Raw genomic sequence first — 20791 nt, 5'->3', positions numbered from 1 at the left:
TCCTAACTCACATAGTATCAGAGCCAAAATCTCCTTTATTTTTTCAATTAAATATTCAAATGGAGGGATCAAGAATATACAGGGAACACCGATGCCATTGATTCGGAAATTAATCCACAGCAATCGTACAATAAAAAAACAATTGAGTGAATTGTTTTACCAAAATGGTGGCGAAATTGAACACATGGAACATTTACAGTAAACCTGTAAGCTTATTGTATAATGCATAAGTTCCTTATTCCTTATTTGTTCATCAGGTTGTTAAGGAACAAAAATGCACAATAATTAAGTACCATGCTTTAGACTGGATTAGAACTGTGCTGTAAAGGTATGGTTGCATCTTTGGCATGCTTATCTTCAACAGTATGCTTGTGCTGAATAAATGACAAGAAACACAGCAGTTTCCAGTATTAAGGTTGAGAAAGAATTGAGTAGTCGCTTAGTCAACTGGAACTTCAACCTCCATTTTTAGGCCAGAATTTCCAAAAACCTGAAAGAGGGGGAAAGCTCTGAGAATTGTCATAAACATAAATTACAAAATTATGCAACTCAAAGAAACTATTGAATCAAATAGAGATAAGGCATAAAATAATCCGGATATCATATATTCTTCAAAAAGGGATATCCAGCTTATTAAAGGGTACAAATACAATCAGCTGAACTCTTAATGAAGAACCCCAAGCACAGAATTCTTCAAAATACCTAAATTAAACCAGAACCAATGATCCTCAAAGGGCATCTATTCCATATCTATTTTCAGAGGACAACAAGCTAATATGTAAATATATAAGAGTACATGCTCCCATTTAACTTATCAAATTTGTCAAAGTCTTCACTTAAATTTACATCATCTCCAATTATCTAGTCAATTAAATCACCTGGCCACTACAAAACTTTGCAACACAAAACACTAACACTGAATTCTCAGTCATTTATAGAGCTGACTTCTGTTTTCTTTCCAGTTTCCTTTCCACAAGAAATGAAAATTGACCTAAATGTACATGTTTGCAAGACACAGAATTAACACTACAACAAGAACCCAATCAAATCAGGTAGTAAAGTGAGAAAAGGAGGAGGTTGGTGAACATGATTGACTAGGTAAAGATATGTGGCCACGTCAATCTGAACAATTTGATTACTTTTTCAGAATGCATGTGGTGCAAAGTTGAGTTCTCAGACAAAAGGTTGGATAAAGTGACAGTCTTATTTCATTGAATTTGTTGGGTTTACACTATAAGACACCTTAAAGAGTCGATGGAAAGTTTTGAAAAGAATACAGAGGTTCTCAATATATCTTCTCAATCCTTCCCAAAGAGAGAGATTTCTACAAGAGAAAGAAAGCAAGCTTTAAGGTTGAATTCAATTTATATCCATGTCCTCACATTTCTTCATGGTTTATTATCACAGAAAACTTTTTACTATAAATATAAACAGAGTTTAAAGAACCTTAATGAAGTCCCCCAACGTTAAATAAGAATCCCTTGTGTAACCTGCATCCTTGAATACTTGGGTCAAGACTTGCTGCAAGAAGAAGGAGCGAAGAATTGGTCATGTTACACTCATGCACGAAAACTTATCTATTTTCTATACTTTCAAAGTAGAGGAGCACACAATTAAACAAGAAGAGGCTATAGATCCTCAGTGATACCTCTCTTTGCTCATCGGACATAAAAGAACCAGACAAATCCCGCAGCACTTCCAATATGTCATTGAAAGAAACCTTTCCATTACAGTCTGAGTCGTACACTTTGAAAATAACTGAGAGAAACAATAACAGTAGATGATAACCAGTCTTCGTCATTATCACCAAATTTATCACTTACGATTTGAAATTCAACAAAATATCTGTGCATGTTACAAAATGACCTCCAAAATGCATTAAATTTAACCCCCAATCACTTCCACAGGAATTTATAGAGTAAACTTTTCAAAACAACGTACTATTCTAAAGTTGTTCAATCCCAAACCAAGACAAGGTTTATTGACACTTACGCTGAACTTTCTGCTGCATGCTTGCCTTAGCACTGAAAACAGACAAGAAGGCCACAAAATCCTTGAAGTTCAACCCATCCACCATCTTTAGCAACCTCTGCAAGCCCCCAGTGAGACAAAATTAAGCTATCAGATTATCAGCCATTTTCACACATTGCTGGAACTAAAGTAAAATTCAATTCCTGAAACCCCACCATATTAACATCAATTGATTCTGAAACACTACCTGAGAAAGTGGATTCATTGCAAATTCAGGCACCGACAAGAACTCATCTGCAGAGATGAATCCCTTGGCATTTCTATCTAGCTGGCAAAACCTTTGGTACAACGACACTATTTCTTGTTGAGAAACTGAGTGGCACACAGTAAATAGGCTAAAATTAGAACTAAACAACAGATAAAATAAAACCCTAAGAAAAAAACAAAACAAAGGATAAGCAAAACCTACATAGATTGTGGCAGTGCTGTTGAACCTCTTCAATATCATATTGAGTTAGCATAGACGAGGCAGTCCCCATTGATTCTCGCTCCAAAACTACAAGTACAAATCAATAACTACCAATTAGTTATTTTGCCAAAATTCCCAATACCCACCAGCCAAAAACTCAAAATTCATGCAAATTCCTATTGCAGAAATTTCAAACTTCAAAAGGAAAAGGCACCCCCAGAAAATTTAAGAAAACTCACAACTTTAACGTCAAACTTTCATTCTTGAACATCCAACAAACTAAAACTTACATCCAAAGCCATCTAAAACTTGCACTCAAGTGAACTCAATCAAGCGGAAGCGGTTCATTTTGAAGCAATTTATTATAAATCATAAAATTCAACTTTATTTTCTCCCCAACCAAAACAGAGAATATTCGATTATTCTCTGCAAGGTGCTATCAAACTTAAAAATGAAAATAAACCCACATTTTAAAACTGAATTTTCACTAGTCCTGGAACCATAACTACTTTACCCCAAAAAAAAAAATCCATGTATTTGCTGACCTGGGTTTTCTCGGGAAACAAACAGAAAATGTAGGAAAAAAAGAACCGACCGCTAGGAGATGAGTTTAGATGAAGATGAAGTATCGGGAAATATAGATGACAGAAACTCCTTCGTCATCATCGAGCCATCGAAAACACACAGAATAGTATTTTGTTTGTACTAGATGACGAGGAATCTGATGTTCATCCTCATCACCGATTATTCTCTGTCACGCAGTAACATTCTTTTTTATGTTTCGTCGTTTTATCGGCCGTTGATTTTCGGAGAATTGCGTGGGATATTCCTCGTTTTCTCCAAAATACTCAAGTAATGCCTTAAATTATAACACTTAAAATTTAGACATACGTACTTTAAAAAATTAGAAAAAATACAAAAATAATCACAATTAAATCCTTATAACACTAAAATTATATTCTCAAAGTCGAGTAAATAGTCAAAAATACTTAATTTCAACTAAATCATACACAATTAGTAATTCAGTATAAATTTTTGACTTTTTCATGTTAGTCGGATAAATAGTCGAGAATACTCAACTTCAATTGAAATAAAAAATTGTCTAAAAATTTTCGACTTTTTCAAATAAGTCGAGTAAAGAGTCGAGAATACTAGACCTTAATTTAATCTTGCCCAATATTCATTCAGTAAAAATTATCGACTTTTTATTAAAGTTCAATAACTAGTCCAAAATACTCGATTTAAATTAAAATAAAAATTTTCTTTTTAATTAAGTTAGATAAAAAGTCTGAGTATACTTAATTTTAGTTATGTTATTATGTAGAAGTGATGAGAGAGGAAGAAAATATAGATAGATAACTTTTTTAGATTATTTTTAATTTTTTACACTTTCATAAAGTATATGTATGTAATAAGGTATAGATTTAATATTTAAAGATAAATAGGGCATATTTAAATAAAATAAAATTAAAAACCGTTGATTTTTATGCTTTTAGGTACTAGGATTGCGTGGATTAAGAGTGTGAGGCCCATCGTTTAAATGTCATTGGGTTGGGCTCCCGCCTCCAAGTAAACTCAATTAACTGCCATTTAGGCTTATGGGTTTCACAGTTAACCTTTTAACTGGAAATGTTAAATTACGATACAAGAACTGCTAGAACAATTTGAAGGTCTATCGCACGTGGTTAAAAAATATATGTTCATAGAAATAATATTTATCTTTCAAGAGAAGATATTGAATGCTTTGTAAAAAAATCCTGAGGTGCGATGTCTAGTAAAAGCAAAGAAGTAACTTTTCATTTACTTATAGGGCTAAAACAAATGAAGTCTTTTGTTTTTATTTGCTAGACTTTTATAACACGTTAATATGTAAGTATGTAACGCTTTAAATTAAATTTCACGGCAGATAAGATACAAATTTTTTATCCTTATACTAGACATGTGTAGAGCAGTCAGAAACAAGTTAAAAAATAATAAAAACACACGCTCTAATGTAGTTATTTTTATCTTAAAGTACTTAAATTTATATTTCTTTTAATCTTGTCTTTGACGATATTAAAATAAAAAAAATCCTTTGAAAATAAGAAAATACTTACTAAGGGACTTGTCATGTGCATAGTGTACAATATCAATATGTTTCAAATGTTACTTGATAGAAATTACTGAAAGCAGTGTAACATTGGAAAACTCTTGCCGCATGCTCTACTAATTTGACAGTTTATCAGATATTTTTTTGCTGCTTGCTACTTATGAATCACGTTTAGTCCCCTTTGAATTGTGTACATCCAACCATCTGTTAAATTTTATCTTTGAATTTTATCGCTTCCATAAAGGACACAAATAAGAAACAGACAAGGATGTTCGAATCCCCGAGTTGTAAAATTTACAAGATGCATCGGCTAGAAAAATCTCGTAGAAACGTCAGCTGATGAACTCTAGTAAAGAATATCCCCATTCATTCAGCTAACCCGCTGAACCAAAATGCAAAATCATCCTCAATAAGTGAAAGAAACAAATAATTTACAAGAATAACTTATGAAACTTAATAAATTTCTGCGGAGAATACAACGTCGTTTCAATTTGTGAGGTAATTATTTGATGCCATGATGCTGACTGAATGTCATTAAATTAATGAAAATAACACAACAATTGGTACGATAACTCCAAATCAGCTATCGTATTATGTATTTGATTCAAATAAGAGAACAAAATTTGCATTATTGATAGATGTTTATATTGTTTCTCGGAACTGTCTCTTGACAAATCGCCCGATAATGCAGTCATTGCTGACAAAACAAACTTTGTGAAAACGTTCAACAAGATAGCAAGCTGATAGAGAAATCTGACAATGCAATGCGTGTCATCCTAACACTTTAATTTCATCGAAAATGGATAAAGCCATTCTGTTCAACTTTCACCTCTGGAAGTTGAAAAGGACATGAATGCAATTATGCAAGTCCTTATCAAAGATGCAATGAAAGACGCCTAAACTCCTATAGAGTAGAGTTAAAGCTATTAATCACTGCACCAATACATCAAAAATTAAGTATATGTGGATCAAAGACATCTTCATTCAAGAATCTCGAAATTTCAAAGCAATGCTTGTCGTTTACATATCAAGCAAAGGGACCAAAGATGGTGGTGCTCTAATAATTTGTCTAGTCAGATTTCAGATTTGCCTTTGTTCATGTTTTTTTTTCTTTGGTGTAGAAGTTGACCGCAGCCTATTTCAACATCATTTGTCTTCCTCTCAATCTCCTCCTTTTTCACTGGCAGAACCAAAAATATCTGGCATCTCAGTGAAATATCATTGGAGACAAAAAAGTTTCTCCAGCTTATTCAACAACCAAAACCAGCTAAATATCATCTCCAGCCACAAAGCAATGGGCCAAGTAATTAAATTTCCTTGATGCAGGCTGAGGAAAGCCAATAAGCAATCAAAGGAGATGGAAGAATAGCACTATTAATTCAAGACCAACAAAAGTTTGCAGCAAAGCTGATAGTATTTATGATCTTGCAAAAGTCAGTCTTGCCTGGTTATCAAGCATACAACACTGCAATTATAGCTTTTGTGCACCTCAGTTAGCCTTAAATTGTGAAAGTTTTAGCCAAACCAACAATTTCTAACCTACATCTCGTGGTTATACAAGCTGACTAGCATCTGGTTCACTGCATTATGCTTAAAAAACAATCATACTAAATGTCACAATTCTGGTATATAAAAGTTCAGCCGTCTACACCATTCAAGTTGAGCATTTGACTGCATCTCTATGGGTACTATTAAGGGATGGCAATAACCAGTTATGATATGAATAATTGACATCCATACTTATCCCACATATCCGTCCGCACCCATGTCCAATTTTAGAGGTCTGATATGGATATGGATTTTGTTTATATGGATACTGATATGCATAGATATTCGGGAAAAAAAAATCTACTTAAATCTAATGACGAATAGGATTCTTCTTTTATTAGAGCGTTGTCATGCTGATAATGTGCAAGATATCCTAATATTTATGACAGTAATATAAATAAAGGGGACCGTAGGGAACGAAATGAAATATAAGTTTAAAGAATTTGAAAGAAACTGATTATTCTCTTATTCAGCAACCCGGTGTGAAATTACATTTTACACGAGGTCCATGTAATTATATTCGTCATTAAGAATGAGCATCTGCCAAGAGAAGAGACATATGTCATGACAATGAGTGATTGACAAGTGACAAAATGGCTAGACACCGACCGAATATGTCATAACACAAACTTCTAAAATTGCTACAGGAAATGAAGTATATTGATGCACGATGCCCATCAAGTTGTTGACTTGTATTGTCCAGATGTAAATGAGTACAGACATGCTACCATCAATCGTCGTTATTAGACTAGTCACCCACCACCTCGCAAATCGCAAATAGCATTAGCAAGTCCTCAGTAATTCTTACTGCCTGAAACAACATGGCTGGAGCAGAGGTTTTTCTATCAAAGCGTGTCCAGGAAATGGTCCTCAACGGTGAAGAACCGCCAGCACCATATATTTGTAGAGATGGTGATTCAATTCAAGAGGTTTCTGCTCCATTATCTCCGGTTCCGATCATTGACCTCGGTCTGCTCTCATCTTCAACACCATACGCCAAGCAAGAAGAAGAACTGCAGAAATTAAGATCAGCACTCAGCTCATGGGGATGCTTTCAGGTCTACATACTAAACTAATTAATTGACAACAGAAAGAAAATTTAGATTCTAGTGCTTAGTGATCTAATTCCATTATTATGTAGCATAAAAGCATGAATAACCCTGCCCAATCGAAGATTGGAATACACATAATCGTTCCATTCCCAAAGAATCATGAGGACTAGGGACTAATGAAAATTATACAATCCATACCATCAATCTCTAGCATTTTGTATACATTTGGTTATTTTTATGCTGAAGGTATTAAGTGTAGGAATTCAGCAAATAAATAGACGATTGAAAATAAAGCAGTCTTACTGACAGAAAATTGAGAATCAATTTGTTTGTGATTCATATGTGCTGCCACATTATACAATCTTTACTCTTGCAACAGAACTGAAAAGTATTCTCTTGATTTGCAGGCAATAGGTCATGGGATTCCAATGACATTTCTAGATAAGATCAGGCAGGTTACAAGAGAATACTTTGAACAGCCAATGGATGAGAAAAAGAAGCAAGCCAAAGGAGTTGAAGAGTTTGAAGGTTATGGGGCCGACCCCACACCTGAAGAAGGTCAATTTCTTGACTGGTCTGATCGGCTGTTTCTTGATGTATACCCAAAAGATCAAAGAAAGCCCCAGTTCTGGCCTGAAAGACCAGAATCTTTCAGGTGATTTCATGCCCCCAAGGTCCCAGTTGTTAAATGATAAAGCAAGATAAGTAGAAGAAATTAAAAATTACTAGCATCCAAATTCAGGACACCTTTTAATCAAACATGTTTCGGTCCTAATTTTGATAATTTTGGGACTGCTGTGCTTTAGCTAATTTTGAAAGCATAGCAGTTAAAGAGTTTGGTAAATACACAGTTTTACTTGGTAGCTAATACTTTACCATCCATCTGCATGCTTATATTTGATAGCTAGTAATTCCATCCCACAACAGCTATAGATTAAAAGCCATGGAACCTCAATCCGAAAAATACCCTAATCTTCATCACAAATTGTCAAAATGTTCTGACACCTTATGCTTAAAATCTTCATAATGAAAACCATCATATTACAGAAGCAAACTCTGTCAAAATAGATTTACTAATTATTATGAAAATTTAGCACAGCAGAAGAATATAATCTTTTGCCTAAGGATCACAGCTATCTTCTTAATCATTTATGAATTATGTAAACAATGTTGATCAAGTAAAGCTGACAGTTACATAAAATGAATCTGTAACTTAGCATCAGGTCCCCTGCAGCTGTCTGTTAATTACTATTAATTATTTATCTTACTTCTAATGGAGATCATCTACTTATTTCAGTGGCATTTACCCTCTTTTTGTCTGGTCCATAGAATGCAGATGTGATGTTAATTAGATGCTTTACAATATTTATTACGTGTGACTCATTACAAATTACAACTACACAGAGGCCTTATTGAAGAATACTCTTTTAAAATAAAGACGGTGACAGAGATCACTTCCAAAGCCATGGCAAAGTCATTGAAGTTGGAGGAAAATTGCTTCCTGAATCAGTTTGGGAATCGTTCACAGTATCAAGCGAGGTTTAACTATTATGCACATTGTCAGAGACCTGATCTTGTCCTGGGCTTAAAACCCCATTCAGATGGAACCGGATACACCATTGTATTGCAGGACGAAGAAGGTCTCCAAGTCCTCAAAGATGAGCAATGGTTTACAGTACCCAAAATATCTGAAGCTGTCCTAGTCCTCATGGGTGACCAAATGGAGGTAATTAAGTTATTTTGCTTTATAATTTAACATGGCCAAAACTTAGTTTAGACAGCTCAATTAGCTACAACTGAACTACTGGCAGTGGCATGGACGACTCTTCCTCAGAACATTTTCTTTCCAAAGATGTCTATACAGCTGTTCAAATAATATGAGTAGCAACATAGGTTTACTACAATTTACATTTGATACTTTGTTCATATGAAAAAAATGAGGACATTCAATTTGCATGAAGCTTACAGATGTGGAGATAATATAGTGCCACATTAAATAATTAATCATCCATGATACTTGCAGATAATGACTAATGGAATCTTCAAGAGCCCAGTGCATAGAGTAGTTACTAGTGCAGAAAAGGAGAGGTTTTCTGTAGTAGTATTTTATGCACCTGAATTGAACAAGGAGATTGGACCAGAAAATGGCTTAATCAACGAGGAATGCCCAAGATTATTCAAGAACATGAAAGATTACGCCAACATTCACTGGGAATACTACCAGAAAGGACAGCGAGCACTTCACACCGCAAAAGTGTGATATTGTCCTGTAGCATACTGATAGAATAGTCTCATGTTCTGTCACTTCTTTATCCTTCCATCTTTCTTTTCCTTCTTCGTTTTGTGTGGTTGTGAAACTTAATGCTAGAGCTTTTAAATAAACACGACCTTATGGGTGACTCTTCATTTTTTTTTTTTTTCAAAAGATTTAGCCTATAAGCAGCCCAATCCCCACGCCACCCATGTGAGCATGGTTAGACCTTATGTTGAATATTCATCTTCATTCTTCTTTTAGTTGCATAGGAAGATGCATCATCACAATGTCTGATGCAGATTAGGGATCCTTATCCTATTTAAATTAATTCTCATATTGACTAAAAGTTTATTGTTCTTTTATTACTAGTTTAGGAATTTGTTTTCCTTTTTCTTCATAGTTTAGGATAATTACTAGCCCTCTCTTGTAGCCTTTGAAGGCAAATTTGAGTTCAATAATATTTTCAGTTTTTAAAGCTCTATGTGAGTTTTTGAGTTTAGTTAATTCTTAATATTATGCAAAATCAACGAGTCTTGACCTCCTAGCCCTAGGTTTGCGGTATTATTTCGAATCAACATGAATTTAGTTTGTTCCTTTATTCCAGTATTCTCTAAAATCAACAGAATATTAGAACATTAAACTTCTACTGCATCAGTGTCCCAACAGTTTCAGCATTTTAAACTGTAGGGATCTCTCTGGTCTACATGCATTTTAAGAATAATTCTTTATGTTTTCCCACTAAAAAAATAATTAGCAACAATAGCACTATTTCCTGAAAGAGAAGACCTACTTTCTGACGAATTTCCCAGAAGTAGCTAATCCACTGCAGTAAACTCTACAATGGTTTAGTCTACTAACTATGCAGACCAAAGCCAGATTAGCTCTCTCATTTTCACAACTGAGAAAATGAATTATTAACACAATGATTTAAGTGATTAAAAACCACCATGTAGCCTCATTGCATCCTTTCACCCTGTAGCCACCTTGCATCCTTTCTTAATAAGAAAAGTCGAAGGGCCAACAGTAACAACTTAAAGCCATCGAGTATAAAGCAAATTATTAATTCATTAGATACACCCAAATATACATATACATATACATATACAGATACAAACATACATACATATATATATATACATGCATTCATACATACATACATGGAAAATAATTCATAATTTGCAAAATGGTCATATCCATTCCATTCTGATCTGAGAAGCTAAAATAACTAACAAAGCTAACTGCAAAACTAAACAAAAGAAAAATACCATATGCAACAAGAAATTCACAAAATTGCATACCGCAAAAACACAACATCTCTGCTTTAAGATGCTTCCAATCTTTCACTCATTATGCCGCCGAATATAAAGTAAATTATTCATTCATTACGCCGGAAAAACCAAAAAAAAAAAAAGAATAAAATAGAAGTGTACATAAGGTATTTTGGAATTCAGAAAAACGGTCATATTCATTCTATTCTGATCTGGCAACCCATAATAACTTCAAAAAAAAAATACCATATGCAACAAGAAATTCGCAATAATGCATACCGCAAAAACAGAACATCTCTGCTTTAAGTTTAAGATCCTTCCAATCTTTCACTATCCACAGAAGCCTGCTCCACAGGAGCACCATTCTGAGTCTCTTTCGTTGCAGACAAAAGCCTGACTCTCTCCTCCTCCTCCTCCTCTGCACTCCCGAACAACTCCTTCCTATAAACCCGAAACATCTGCCCAAACAACTGCTGCTTAATACTCTCGAAAGCCATTTCCAACCTCTGCAACTGCTCCAAACTATTCTTATTATACATAAACAGCCCATAATACAAATCAAAGCTATCCCCTTTCGTGTTATCCACCAAATCCAACAATGTCTCATAGCCTTTGGTATTAATTGGCGACGACTCCACTCCAAATCTCTCCAACACCCTCCCCATTGTATGAGTCACAAACTGAGACCCCGCCGCATACTTATCATGATCAAAACAACTCATTTCCACCATCCTACACCCTTCTTTCGCGAATACATCAAGAAATTTATCAACCCTTTTGATTCTTTCCTCGTCATTTCCAATTCTAACCTTATCATACATAAAAGGGAGATTTTCCCACGAACTTTTTGCACTCTCGGGGCCAAACATTGGGTGCGTGCACAAAATATCAAAGTCCTGAGGCAAGTACTTGAGGAAGAGGTTTCTGGGGAATTCTTTAACGGAAAGGACGTCCACGAAGAGGGTGCTGCGTTTGAGCCGCTGGAAGGGGATTGATTTGAGGACGGATTGGGTGGAGAGGATGGAGGTGGACAGCAAAACGACGTCGGGGTGGAGCTCGCAAAGGTCGTTGAGGTCGGCGAAGAAGGGGGCGTTGAGTTGTTGACGGACAGCGGGGGAGTGATCGGAGCGGGAGTGGACGAGAAGGGTGTGGTGGTGGCGGGCGAAGGCCTTGGCGAGGAATTGGCCAAAGTTGCCGAAGCCAATGACGGCGATTTTGAGGGACGTGCTCTTCACGTACTGGGTGTGGAGTTGGGATTCATAGTCGAAGGGCTGGGCGGCGTCGATTGCGCGGATGACGTGGCGGAGTGGACCCTGGTGGTGGCGGGATTTGGGGGAGGAAAGTGGGAGGGAAAATGAGGGGACAATTGGAGGGAATGAGTGTAGTGGTGGCGGCGGCAGTGATGGGATTGTTTTGGGGAGATTTGTCGAGAACGCTGTCGAGAACATTGTTGGGAAGAGATTAGAGAACTGAGAAGAGGAGGAAGAGCAACAGAGACGCCCCAATACACTATTGTGGTTAACTGGTTTTAACGCAATTGATGGAAACCTGCAGGAGGAAACAAAGACAGAGAAACAAACGTTGATTTGACAACTTTTGCTTTGTATCGTGTCATGCGTGCACGTGTAATGTGTTTGTACGAAGTGTGTTGCGGTGCGCCAGCGCACAGTCTAGTGGTGGGCAATTTCCGATTTGGATCGAATTTTAAATAATTCGATTCGAATCCAAATCTTACGGGTCAGATGGATATTTTAAATATGTTCATACTCGGATCGGTCCACGTGAGTTTGGATTTCGGATGAACTCAAATTGAATTTGGATTTGGGACCTTTTTGACAATTTTCATAAAAAAATTTACGAAATTTGTAATTAATGAAAACACATGCTGAGAATTGAGTGTCTCAACACCATATTGGCCCGCTGACATTATGGCTTTGATGTATTGGTAAAAGAGAGAGTAAAGATAGCATCAAATTAGTTAATTCAAACACAAATCGTTGGAAGTTGTCATGCCTTGGGATTAATAGATTACCATGAACAAGTGGTTGTCAGCTATTCATCTGGAACCTAACCTCAATGGCGTGCGGCATGGGTTTGGAGGACGTCGTGGCGGCTGGGTTATTTGCCCTCGCGGTGTAGTGTATTCATGGCATGTTTGGCCTCAGACTTTCAGTGGATCAGTAGTTGTTTACTTGATTTACGAATTAGGTTTCGGTTTTTATTTAATTTATTTTCATTTTAACATTTTTATTTTTTTAAGCAATAGTGCGTGCAGATCCAATCGGATTATTCGAATTGATCCGAATCCAATTCAGTCCGAACCAAATCCAACCGGATTTGAAGCTAAATCCAAGTTCGGATTGGATCAGATCCATCTGAATCCGATCCTGTCCGATACCCACCCCTCTTGCACACAACAGACTTCAAGCGTGTCAAGTTTTGATTGGAGGAACCGAGTCGTGTGACTTTCCATTAAGCTTAACACGTTTTCTGTCTCTCATATTTATACATCTTAAGACTTTGTACACCTGGAAGGGTACAACTACTTTATAACAGCTACATTTCATCGTCTTATGCATTGTTTCCCATCCCTTTCTAGAGGAGATCCTGATGTCCAGACCAAGAATATGAATACTGTACAAACGCCGGTACCAAAAATTCGCAAGGAAAAATCGCATAAATCAGCACCCACCGATCCACCCCCTCTTGCGCACAAATGAGAATTTCTAACAAATTGCTCTTGGGGCCAAATAATAGCGCGCTGGTGCCCGCAACATCATTCGAACCTTCTTTATCCCTGTTTTAAAAGAATATGGAGTAAGAACAGATACCATCTCACTGTTAACCATACTCAATAGACCTCTAGACTGTACCCCAGAGGCACAGGGGTCCACTTCAAAGTGCATCAAGGATCAAGGTCAAGAGTCCATCTAGCGAGAGCTTAGGCTAGAATCAGACTATAAAAGTGCAATCAATATACCACCTTAAACCAAAATCAGCAAACCACAACCAGTCGGTCCAAGTGCACTTTCATTGCATCAAAAAGTAACAAAATGTTTGATAGGAAGCTGTTCTAAGACTACACAGGACAAAAAATAATAATAAAAATAAAATAGACCAAAACATTTCACCACCGTGTCTCCCCCTTCAACATGAAAAAGAGCATCTCCGTCGTCATTCTAACCATCTCAATTTATCATCATCGTCATCTCATCCCCGCATCAAAAACAGTATTCACTGGAAACTAAGGAAACTAAATTAAAACCCCATACCATGGGGAAAAAGTTGGTCGGTAGAGGTCAAGGATGGGTGAGGATACTGTTACAATCGAAAGCAAAAGTCAATGACCCTCTTCCGCAATGTATTTCACATTATCTCTTTCTTCAGAAGATCTTGAAAAGCAGGCCACCGTGGGTGGCAAAGAAAGGAGCAAACACCAGTGATTCAACGGCCATGAGTTTGATGAGGATGTTTAGAGATGGGCCTGACGTATCCTTCAGTGGATCTCCAATGGTATCACCAATCACAGCTGCCTTGTGTGGCTCAGAACCCTTTGGGCCAAGGGTCCTTGCATGCTCTGAGGCACCAGCCTATACAAATACCACACAAAATTTACATTACCACTCAAGGCTTAAGAAATTGTTGATTCATCCGAAAGAAACTCAGGTTAAAAGGATAAGCAGCTTGATTTTTGATAAACTGCTTACCTCAATATATTTCTTGGCATTATCCCATGCACCGCCAGTGTTGGAGGCAGATATTGCTATCTGTTAAAGCAAATACCAGAGCACACCACATATTCACTTATTCAACATCCATGATTTCACCCAAGTCAACCTCAAATCTAAAACCTATACTAAAATTGTCTTTGCAATTAATCGTAAACTTCTGCAAGAACAACATGATAAATCAAAGTTCCAGTATTACCTGAACACCCGAAACAAGGGAGCCAGCGAGCACACCAGAAAGGGTTTCCACACCAAAGAAGATTCCAACAATGAGGGGTGTGAGCATGACAAGAGCACCAGGAGGAATCATCTCCTTGATGGATGCATCGGTTGAGATCTTAACACAGGTAGCGTAATCAGGCTTGGTAGTGCCCTCCATGAGACCTGGAATGGTGTTGAACTGTCTGCGGACTTCCTCAACCATCTTCAAAGCTGCACTTCCCACACTCTTCATTGTCATGGCTGAGAACCAGTAAGGAAGCATGGCACCAACAATCAGACCAATGAAGACCTTGGGGGTCAAAACATCAACAGTTGTAATTCCAGCACGGCTCACAAAAGCACCAAATAGAGCCAAAGACACCAACGCAGCAGATCCAATGGCAAATCCCTAATGTCAAACAACAAGTAAAATTCAATGGACATTGCAAAAACCAGAGATATCATGTAAAGATGCTAACAAATTCCAAGAATACAAAGTCAAACACATTCCAGCAGAAAATCAAGTACCTTTCCAATGGCAGCAGTCGTGTTCCCAGCAGCATCAAGGGCATCCGTCCTCTCACGAATGCGGTGGCTCATGCCAGCCATCTCAGCAATGCCTCCAGCATTGTCACTGATGGGGCCATAAGCATCAATGGCCAAGCCAGTGGCAATAGTGCTAAGCATTCCAAGGGCAGCCACAGCAATACCATACATAGCAGCAAAACTAAAACTAACAAAAATGCTGACTGCAATGGCAAAAATTGGTATGATGACAGATTTGTATCCCAAGGCAAGGCCAAAGATAACATTGGTGGCAGCTCCTGTTCTGCAGGAATCGGCAACATCTTGCACAGGGCTGCAAATAAAGCAAACACAGGGTCAAAACAGGAAACTCAAGAGAAACAATAAGAGACCTACTCAACCTAATACTTCTCTTAAAAATGTACCTGTATGCATTGCTAGTGTAATACTCAGTCACAAACCCAATGATAAGTCCAGCCCAAAGACCAACAGCCACACATAAAAATAGTTGCCTGCAAAATCAAGACCATGTTAAACCTGACATTATTGACATGTTAGTAGTGCCATTAACGATATCTGGCACAAGCATGCACTACTTCCTGCAAGCCAGCAACTGACTCATAAACTCAGAACAACAAATCTAAATCACAAGGACATTTCAAAAGCAACAGATGTGATGTAACGTACAGAAGATACAGACAAATCAGTCGTGTACGGACCACTTTCATCATTTAATGCATATTCCAATTCGCAAAGAACATGTTTGAAACATACCAGTTCTTCACAACCTTCTGAGCTCCAAAATTGTAAATTGTGAAGGAAGATGGCAAGCCTATCCAGCTAACAATTGCAATTCCAACAGTCATAAGAACAGTAGAGATGATAAGCTGTTTCTTCAATGATGGTTCAATTTCCTTAACAGCCTTGACTTCAAAGATATCTGTAGCAAAGAGCGTTGTGATCAGACAAACAAGGATGCCTATAGAACTGATGAGCAGAGGATACAGCATGCTAGTGAACTCGTGGTTGATTCCAAAAGATGAGATGGATGCAACGACAAGAGCAGCACAGGATGATTCAGCATAGGAGCCAAAAAGATCAGAACCCATGCCAGCTATGTCTCCAACATTATCACCAACATTGTCAGCAATGACCTGGTAAGGTAAAAATTTAACCAAAATCAGCAAAAGCATTAAATATAAATAAAAAAACCTTCTATCAAAAGTGATAAATGGCTTACAGCTGGGTTTCTTGGGTCATCTTCTGGAATGTTTCTCTCAACCTTTCCGACAAGATCAGCACCAACATCAGCAGCCTTGGTATAAATTCCACCACCAACTCTTCCAAAGAGAGCCATGGATGATCCTCCAAGACCATAACCAGTAATGGCCTCAAAAAGTCCCTCCCAGTCATCACCATAGTACAGCTTGAAAAGATTGATTGCAATGAACAGCACTAAAAGACCATTAGCTGCAAGGAGGAAACCCATCACTGCACCAGATCTAAATGCAACAATAAAAGCCTTCCCGACACTCTTTCTTGCTTCTAAGGTAGTTCTTGCATTGGCATAAGTGGCAATCTTCATCCCAAGGAACCCAGAAAGAACAGAGGTTATAGCACCAAGCAAGAATGACACAGTACTGAAGGCTGCAGTGGCAAGTGCTGGCTTGCACATCTTCTGCTGGTCATAAGTGCAGGCTTGGCCTTTTGTGCTGAAGCCCTCCACAGACCCCAGGAAAACGAAGATCAAAATTGCAAAAGCGATCATGAAAACCCCAACATACTGATATTCAGTAAAAAGAAAGGATGTGGCACCTGTTGCATTCAAACAATGACTAATATGTAAATATGATGAGCATTGACGTATACAGTGCAGTTAATTGAGAAAAATACATGAAAGGTTAAGGTCAGACAAAACAAGTACATAATTACTTCTTAAAAGAGGTAGATGAACTCAAAAAGGAAAAATCAAATGGAAGAATAGCCGGTATGTAAACAAGCATATCATATGCCGGTCAGTAATTTCAGCGGAGAAATACCCTCAATTCACTAGAAACTAATATACAATGATTTAGATTTCACATAATACCAGTATGAAATCATCATGAATCCTCTTCTCTAATACTTGCAAAATAATATCATGCATAATCGGCAAACAAAAAGGGCACCAGATTTTCCCTCCAAATTTACCTTTCAGTCATAATTATTCCTTGTTTCATTTTTCTCTAAAATACACGGGAAACTTATTAACATTCCAGATTTCATTTTATTAACTATTACTACGGTTCCTTTCTTCCTTGGGAAAGGGAACAGAAAAATTATTATTAAAATAATTATAGTAGTACTCAATTAGTCTTATAAAAACATCCGGAAACCTTAAACTTGAACAAAAAGTAATGGAACCAAGAAGATAATATCACCTAAGCTAATAAAACAATTCCCAAAATAAACAAAGGTAATGAGATCTTAAAATGACTATGATTCTTATCAAAATTTAAAAAAATGACTTAAATTTAACAACTATTTAAATATTCAAGATCCAATAATATAAATATGGACGAGGACCACAGCAATCCAAGATACATCACCCATTTCCGGTATTAACAACGGTGCAGTGCACATCTGCTGACAATAACACCCAAAAAAGATAAATAACATAATAAAGAAAAAGACAAATGCATTTAAGCCGCGTATGTGAATAATATCTTTTGAAAAAGGATAGTATGAAACAGATCCATATATATATTAAAATTTACTTATATAAACAAAACAATACAAAATTCAAAATCGGATCCAGAAGCAGCATGGGTTAAAACTCAAAACCGTAAAAATTGCAGCTTTTTTTGGATTTCTTTACCGTGAAGAATGATAAAGGAAATTTTAATTAATATACAAACAAAATATAGTAATGTTGTATGAGCAAACAAATCTAGTACAGCTGAAAACCATTCCAATCAAATCTGTAAGTAAGAAAATAAGAATATTCACTGCCTCCTCACTTCGCCTCACTTTCTCATCAACCAAACAGAGAGAACAGCTTAATTTAAGCAGATCAAAGTAAGAATTCAAATTAAAATAATATATAAATACTATTATTATTGTAGAGGCACGAACGATTAAAAACGTTTTAAATGAGCAAAAATATTTTAAAATTCAAAACTTTCCTATCCCTTTCCAACACTTTCTAGCGAATCAAACAGAAACTACAGCTTCAGTTCTAACATAATAAAAAAATTAAAAAAAAAAAGAATTAATTTCCTTTTTTAAAAAATTTTTCACGTCCACGACCACGTAAAAAAAAAGCTTAAGCTCAAATTCCAAAAAACGTCAACTTTCTAGCATTTCCCTAGCGACCAAGCGGCTTCTCCATGCTCATAACTTCAAAAAACAGGCAAGCAGCAGTACACTTCAGACAAATGAAATTACAAAAAGGCCACCAGATCTAAAACCAAAACCGTGAGATCTGAGAAAAAACCGCGGAAGAGCAAAGAGGCGGCAGCTCACCTTCAGAGATAGCACTCTGAATATCGGCGCATTTGGCAACGACACTCTGGTCGTTAATCCCTTCCTCTTCTTCGATCAAGTAATCGTTGAATCCATTCTTCTTGTCGCTGTTGCTGCTCGTCGGCCTCTCGTGCGTCAGCCTCACGCGGGAGACGATGAACCACTGGACGAGCGAGAAGATGATTCCGACCACGGCACAAACCGGGACCAGGATTTCCGTCGCGAGCTCCGACAGCAGCGTCGATCCCATCGCGAAAGAAAATTATAAAAACGAAGAAAAAAAGAGGGAAGGAAAAATGGGATGAACGCAGTGAAGCACGAGAAATGAAGTGAAGATGTCTGTGAGGGTTTGTTTTAGGATGGTTTTATAGATTGGAGATTTGCTGGAATATTTTGGAATGGGAGAGAGGCTGGGATCTTGTGCCGCCGAGGCTGTTGTTGTATGTGTTGATCTGCTTTAGCGTGTCAAATATAAGCCGTCGGATTGAGTAATGGATCTCATCACGTTCTGGTTTCTATGACATGTTGAAATTTAGATTATTAATTTTAATCACAATAATAATAATAATAAAGCAACAGACTGTTTGGTACAACTAGTACATGAAAAGATTGCCTCAAAAGTAATAATTATTATTTTCTGACAATTATGTCAATTTATTATAATTTTATACCATCAATCATAATTATTTTGTGCAACGCCAATTTATACGTACTTAATTATAGAAAGTAATTATAATTTTATTTTATCTAAATCATATTTTTTATTACTTATCTTAATCATGTTAGATGCTCTAATTTGCACCGAAAAAATTAATTCCTATTTAATTCTCATGTATAAAAGATTTTTGTCGCCACAAGATTTTCCTCCAATTATTTAATTTATTTCATCAACAAAATTTAAATGCAACATTAACTTCCTAATTTTACAATAAAAAGCAAACGACTTATGTCTTCATTAGTCCTTCTTCAACTAATATATTATCTACTTTGTAATATCATTAAGTAGATATAATTTTTTTCCTATATTTGCGGCAATGGTATCCTAAGATATTATGTCTTATAGTTTGAATATATGGTAGTAAGATCAATTGATCAATTTTTATTAATTTTTATTTACTTTCTGACTATACGACAAAGTTTGTAACATAAAATACCTTATTTTGAGTTATGATGTATCTTTAGTAACTTAAATAGTGAGTTCTTGACTTTAGAGTTATGTCATCTTTAAGTGTTGATAAATTGAAAAAATCTTATCGACATCTATAAATAATAAATCATAGATCAAACCTGATAAAAAAAATAAGATAGTAATAAGTTAATTGGATGTGTATGATTATGGTAAGATTATATTTATAAGTGTTTCCGTTTTTTTTAACTCCTAACATGCAGTGTAGCTTCATAAAAATTATAGTTTTTAATATAAAAAAAATTATGCAAAAATTAACCAAATGTAATTTGAAACATGACCTCATCCGTCCAAATCCCAAAAGGAGTAAATTTAAGTTGAGCAATCATCAAGTTGCGTAAATTTAAATGATTGAGAGTAGTTTGATATTTTTGCGATTTGTCATCATCAAGTCAGCCTACGGTGGATGATTGCGGAGCAGGGGCGTAGCGTTGGGCGGGATGTACGGGAAAACGGCATCAATTGATTACTCGGCGCGTATTTCAGACGCATCACTGTCGCTGTCAGAATCGGCTCTTCAATTTTTACATCTTTGTCGCCTTTTCACATCGTGAGGAATTATCCAGTGATTCGCACTCTTAAATAGTTAAATGCATAGGAATTTCATTGCCATCTTTGTTAACATAAAAATAAAATAGAAACAATAATAATATGATAATTATATTTTGCCATCTTGAGATTTTGTTTTTGCCCTTTGTAGGTAGCTTGGCTGGCTCTGAATACATTTCGTGATTAAGGTAATTCAAGTTTAAGCAATAACATATTTTATAACGATTATTCACAATTTTAGAAGTGATTAATTTTTTGGATTAACATTAAGAATTTTATAACGATTATTCAAAATTTTGGAAGAAATTCAATTAAAAACTGAAAAATAAAATGGTTCATATTTCTTAATACTCTAAATAGGTTCCATCACATATGTATTGACAAGATAGTAAATGCTCCTCTCTTATCTTCAAGATATTATTTGGCTTGTGTTGATATAGTATTTAA

The 20791-nt window shown here is 36.3% G+C and overlaps 4 protein-coding genes across 5 annotated transcripts; 1 reads left to right on the top strand and 3 right to left on the bottom strand.

The window, feature by feature from the left end:
* Positions 1-17: 17 nt before the first annotated feature.
* Positions 18-3269, bottom strand: LOC102624742 (uncharacterized). 2 transcript variants are annotated; one of them, XM_006492029.4, is made up of 7 exons: positions 2986-3269; positions 2441-2527; positions 2219-2343; positions 1993-2089; positions 1649-1758; positions 1447-1521; positions 18-490 (listed from the first exon to the last, which is right to left on the bottom strand). In XM_006492029.4, exons 2-7 carry the CDS (start codon positions 2508-2510, stop codon positions 440-442), a joined length of 528 nt encoding a protein of 175 aa, XP_006492092.2. In that variant the 5' UTR covers positions 2511-2527; positions 2986-3269; the 3' UTR covers positions 18-439. The 2 variants fall into 2 exon arrangements, with proteins under 2 accessions (XP_006492092.2, XP_006492094.2); XM_006492031.4 differs by lacking the exon at positions 2986-3269 and adding an exon at positions 2680-2970.
* A 3629-nt stretch (positions 3270-6898) lies between these two features.
* Positions 6899-9535, top strand: LOC102623804 (codeine O-demethylase-like). The gene is made up of 4 exons (XM_006492026.3): positions 6899-7135; positions 7537-7784; positions 8534-8855; positions 9153-9535. The coding sequence occupies exons 1-4, from the start codon at positions 6899-6901 to the stop codon at positions 9387-9389; spliced, it is 1044 nt and encodes a 347-aa protein (XP_006492089.2). The 3' UTR covers positions 9390-9535.
* LOC102624096 (arogenate dehydrogenase 2, chloroplastic-like) lies at positions 6947-12330 on the bottom strand. The gene is made up of 2 exons (XM_052445080.1): positions 10931-12330; positions 6947-7090 (listed from the first exon to the last, which is right to left on the bottom strand). The coding sequence occupies exon 1, from the start codon at positions 12097-12099 to the stop codon at positions 10960-10962; it is 1140 nt and encodes a 379-aa protein (XP_052301040.1). The 5' UTR covers positions 12100-12330; the 3' UTR covers positions 6947-7090; positions 10931-10959.
* A 1334-nt stretch (positions 12331-13664) lies between these two features.
* Positions 13665-18984, bottom strand: LOC102578049 (pyrophosphate-energized vacuolar membrane proton pump). Its single transcript, XM_006492028.4, has 8 exons — positions 18610-18984; positions 16346-16920; positions 15880-16259; positions 15531-15617; positions 15109-15439; positions 14579-14989; positions 14359-14418; positions 13665-14241 (listed from the first exon to the last, which is right to left on the bottom strand). Exons 1-8 carry the CDS (start codon positions 18857-18859, stop codon positions 14035-14037), a joined length of 2301 nt encoding a protein of 766 aa, XP_006492091.2. The 5' UTR covers positions 18860-18984; the 3' UTR covers positions 13665-14034.
* Positions 18985-20791: the final 1807 nt, after the last annotated feature.

The sequence above is a fragment of the Citrus sinensis genome, chromosome 7, assembly GCF_022201045.2.
Source record: "Citrus sinensis cultivar Valencia sweet orange chromosome 7, DVS_A1.0, whole genome shotgun sequence".
In the NCBI taxonomy this organism is placed as follows: domain Eukaryota; kingdom Viridiplantae; phylum Streptophyta; class Magnoliopsida; order Sapindales; family Rutaceae; genus Citrus; species Citrus sinensis.
This window is presented reverse-complemented; position numbering and strand designations above follow the sequence as displayed.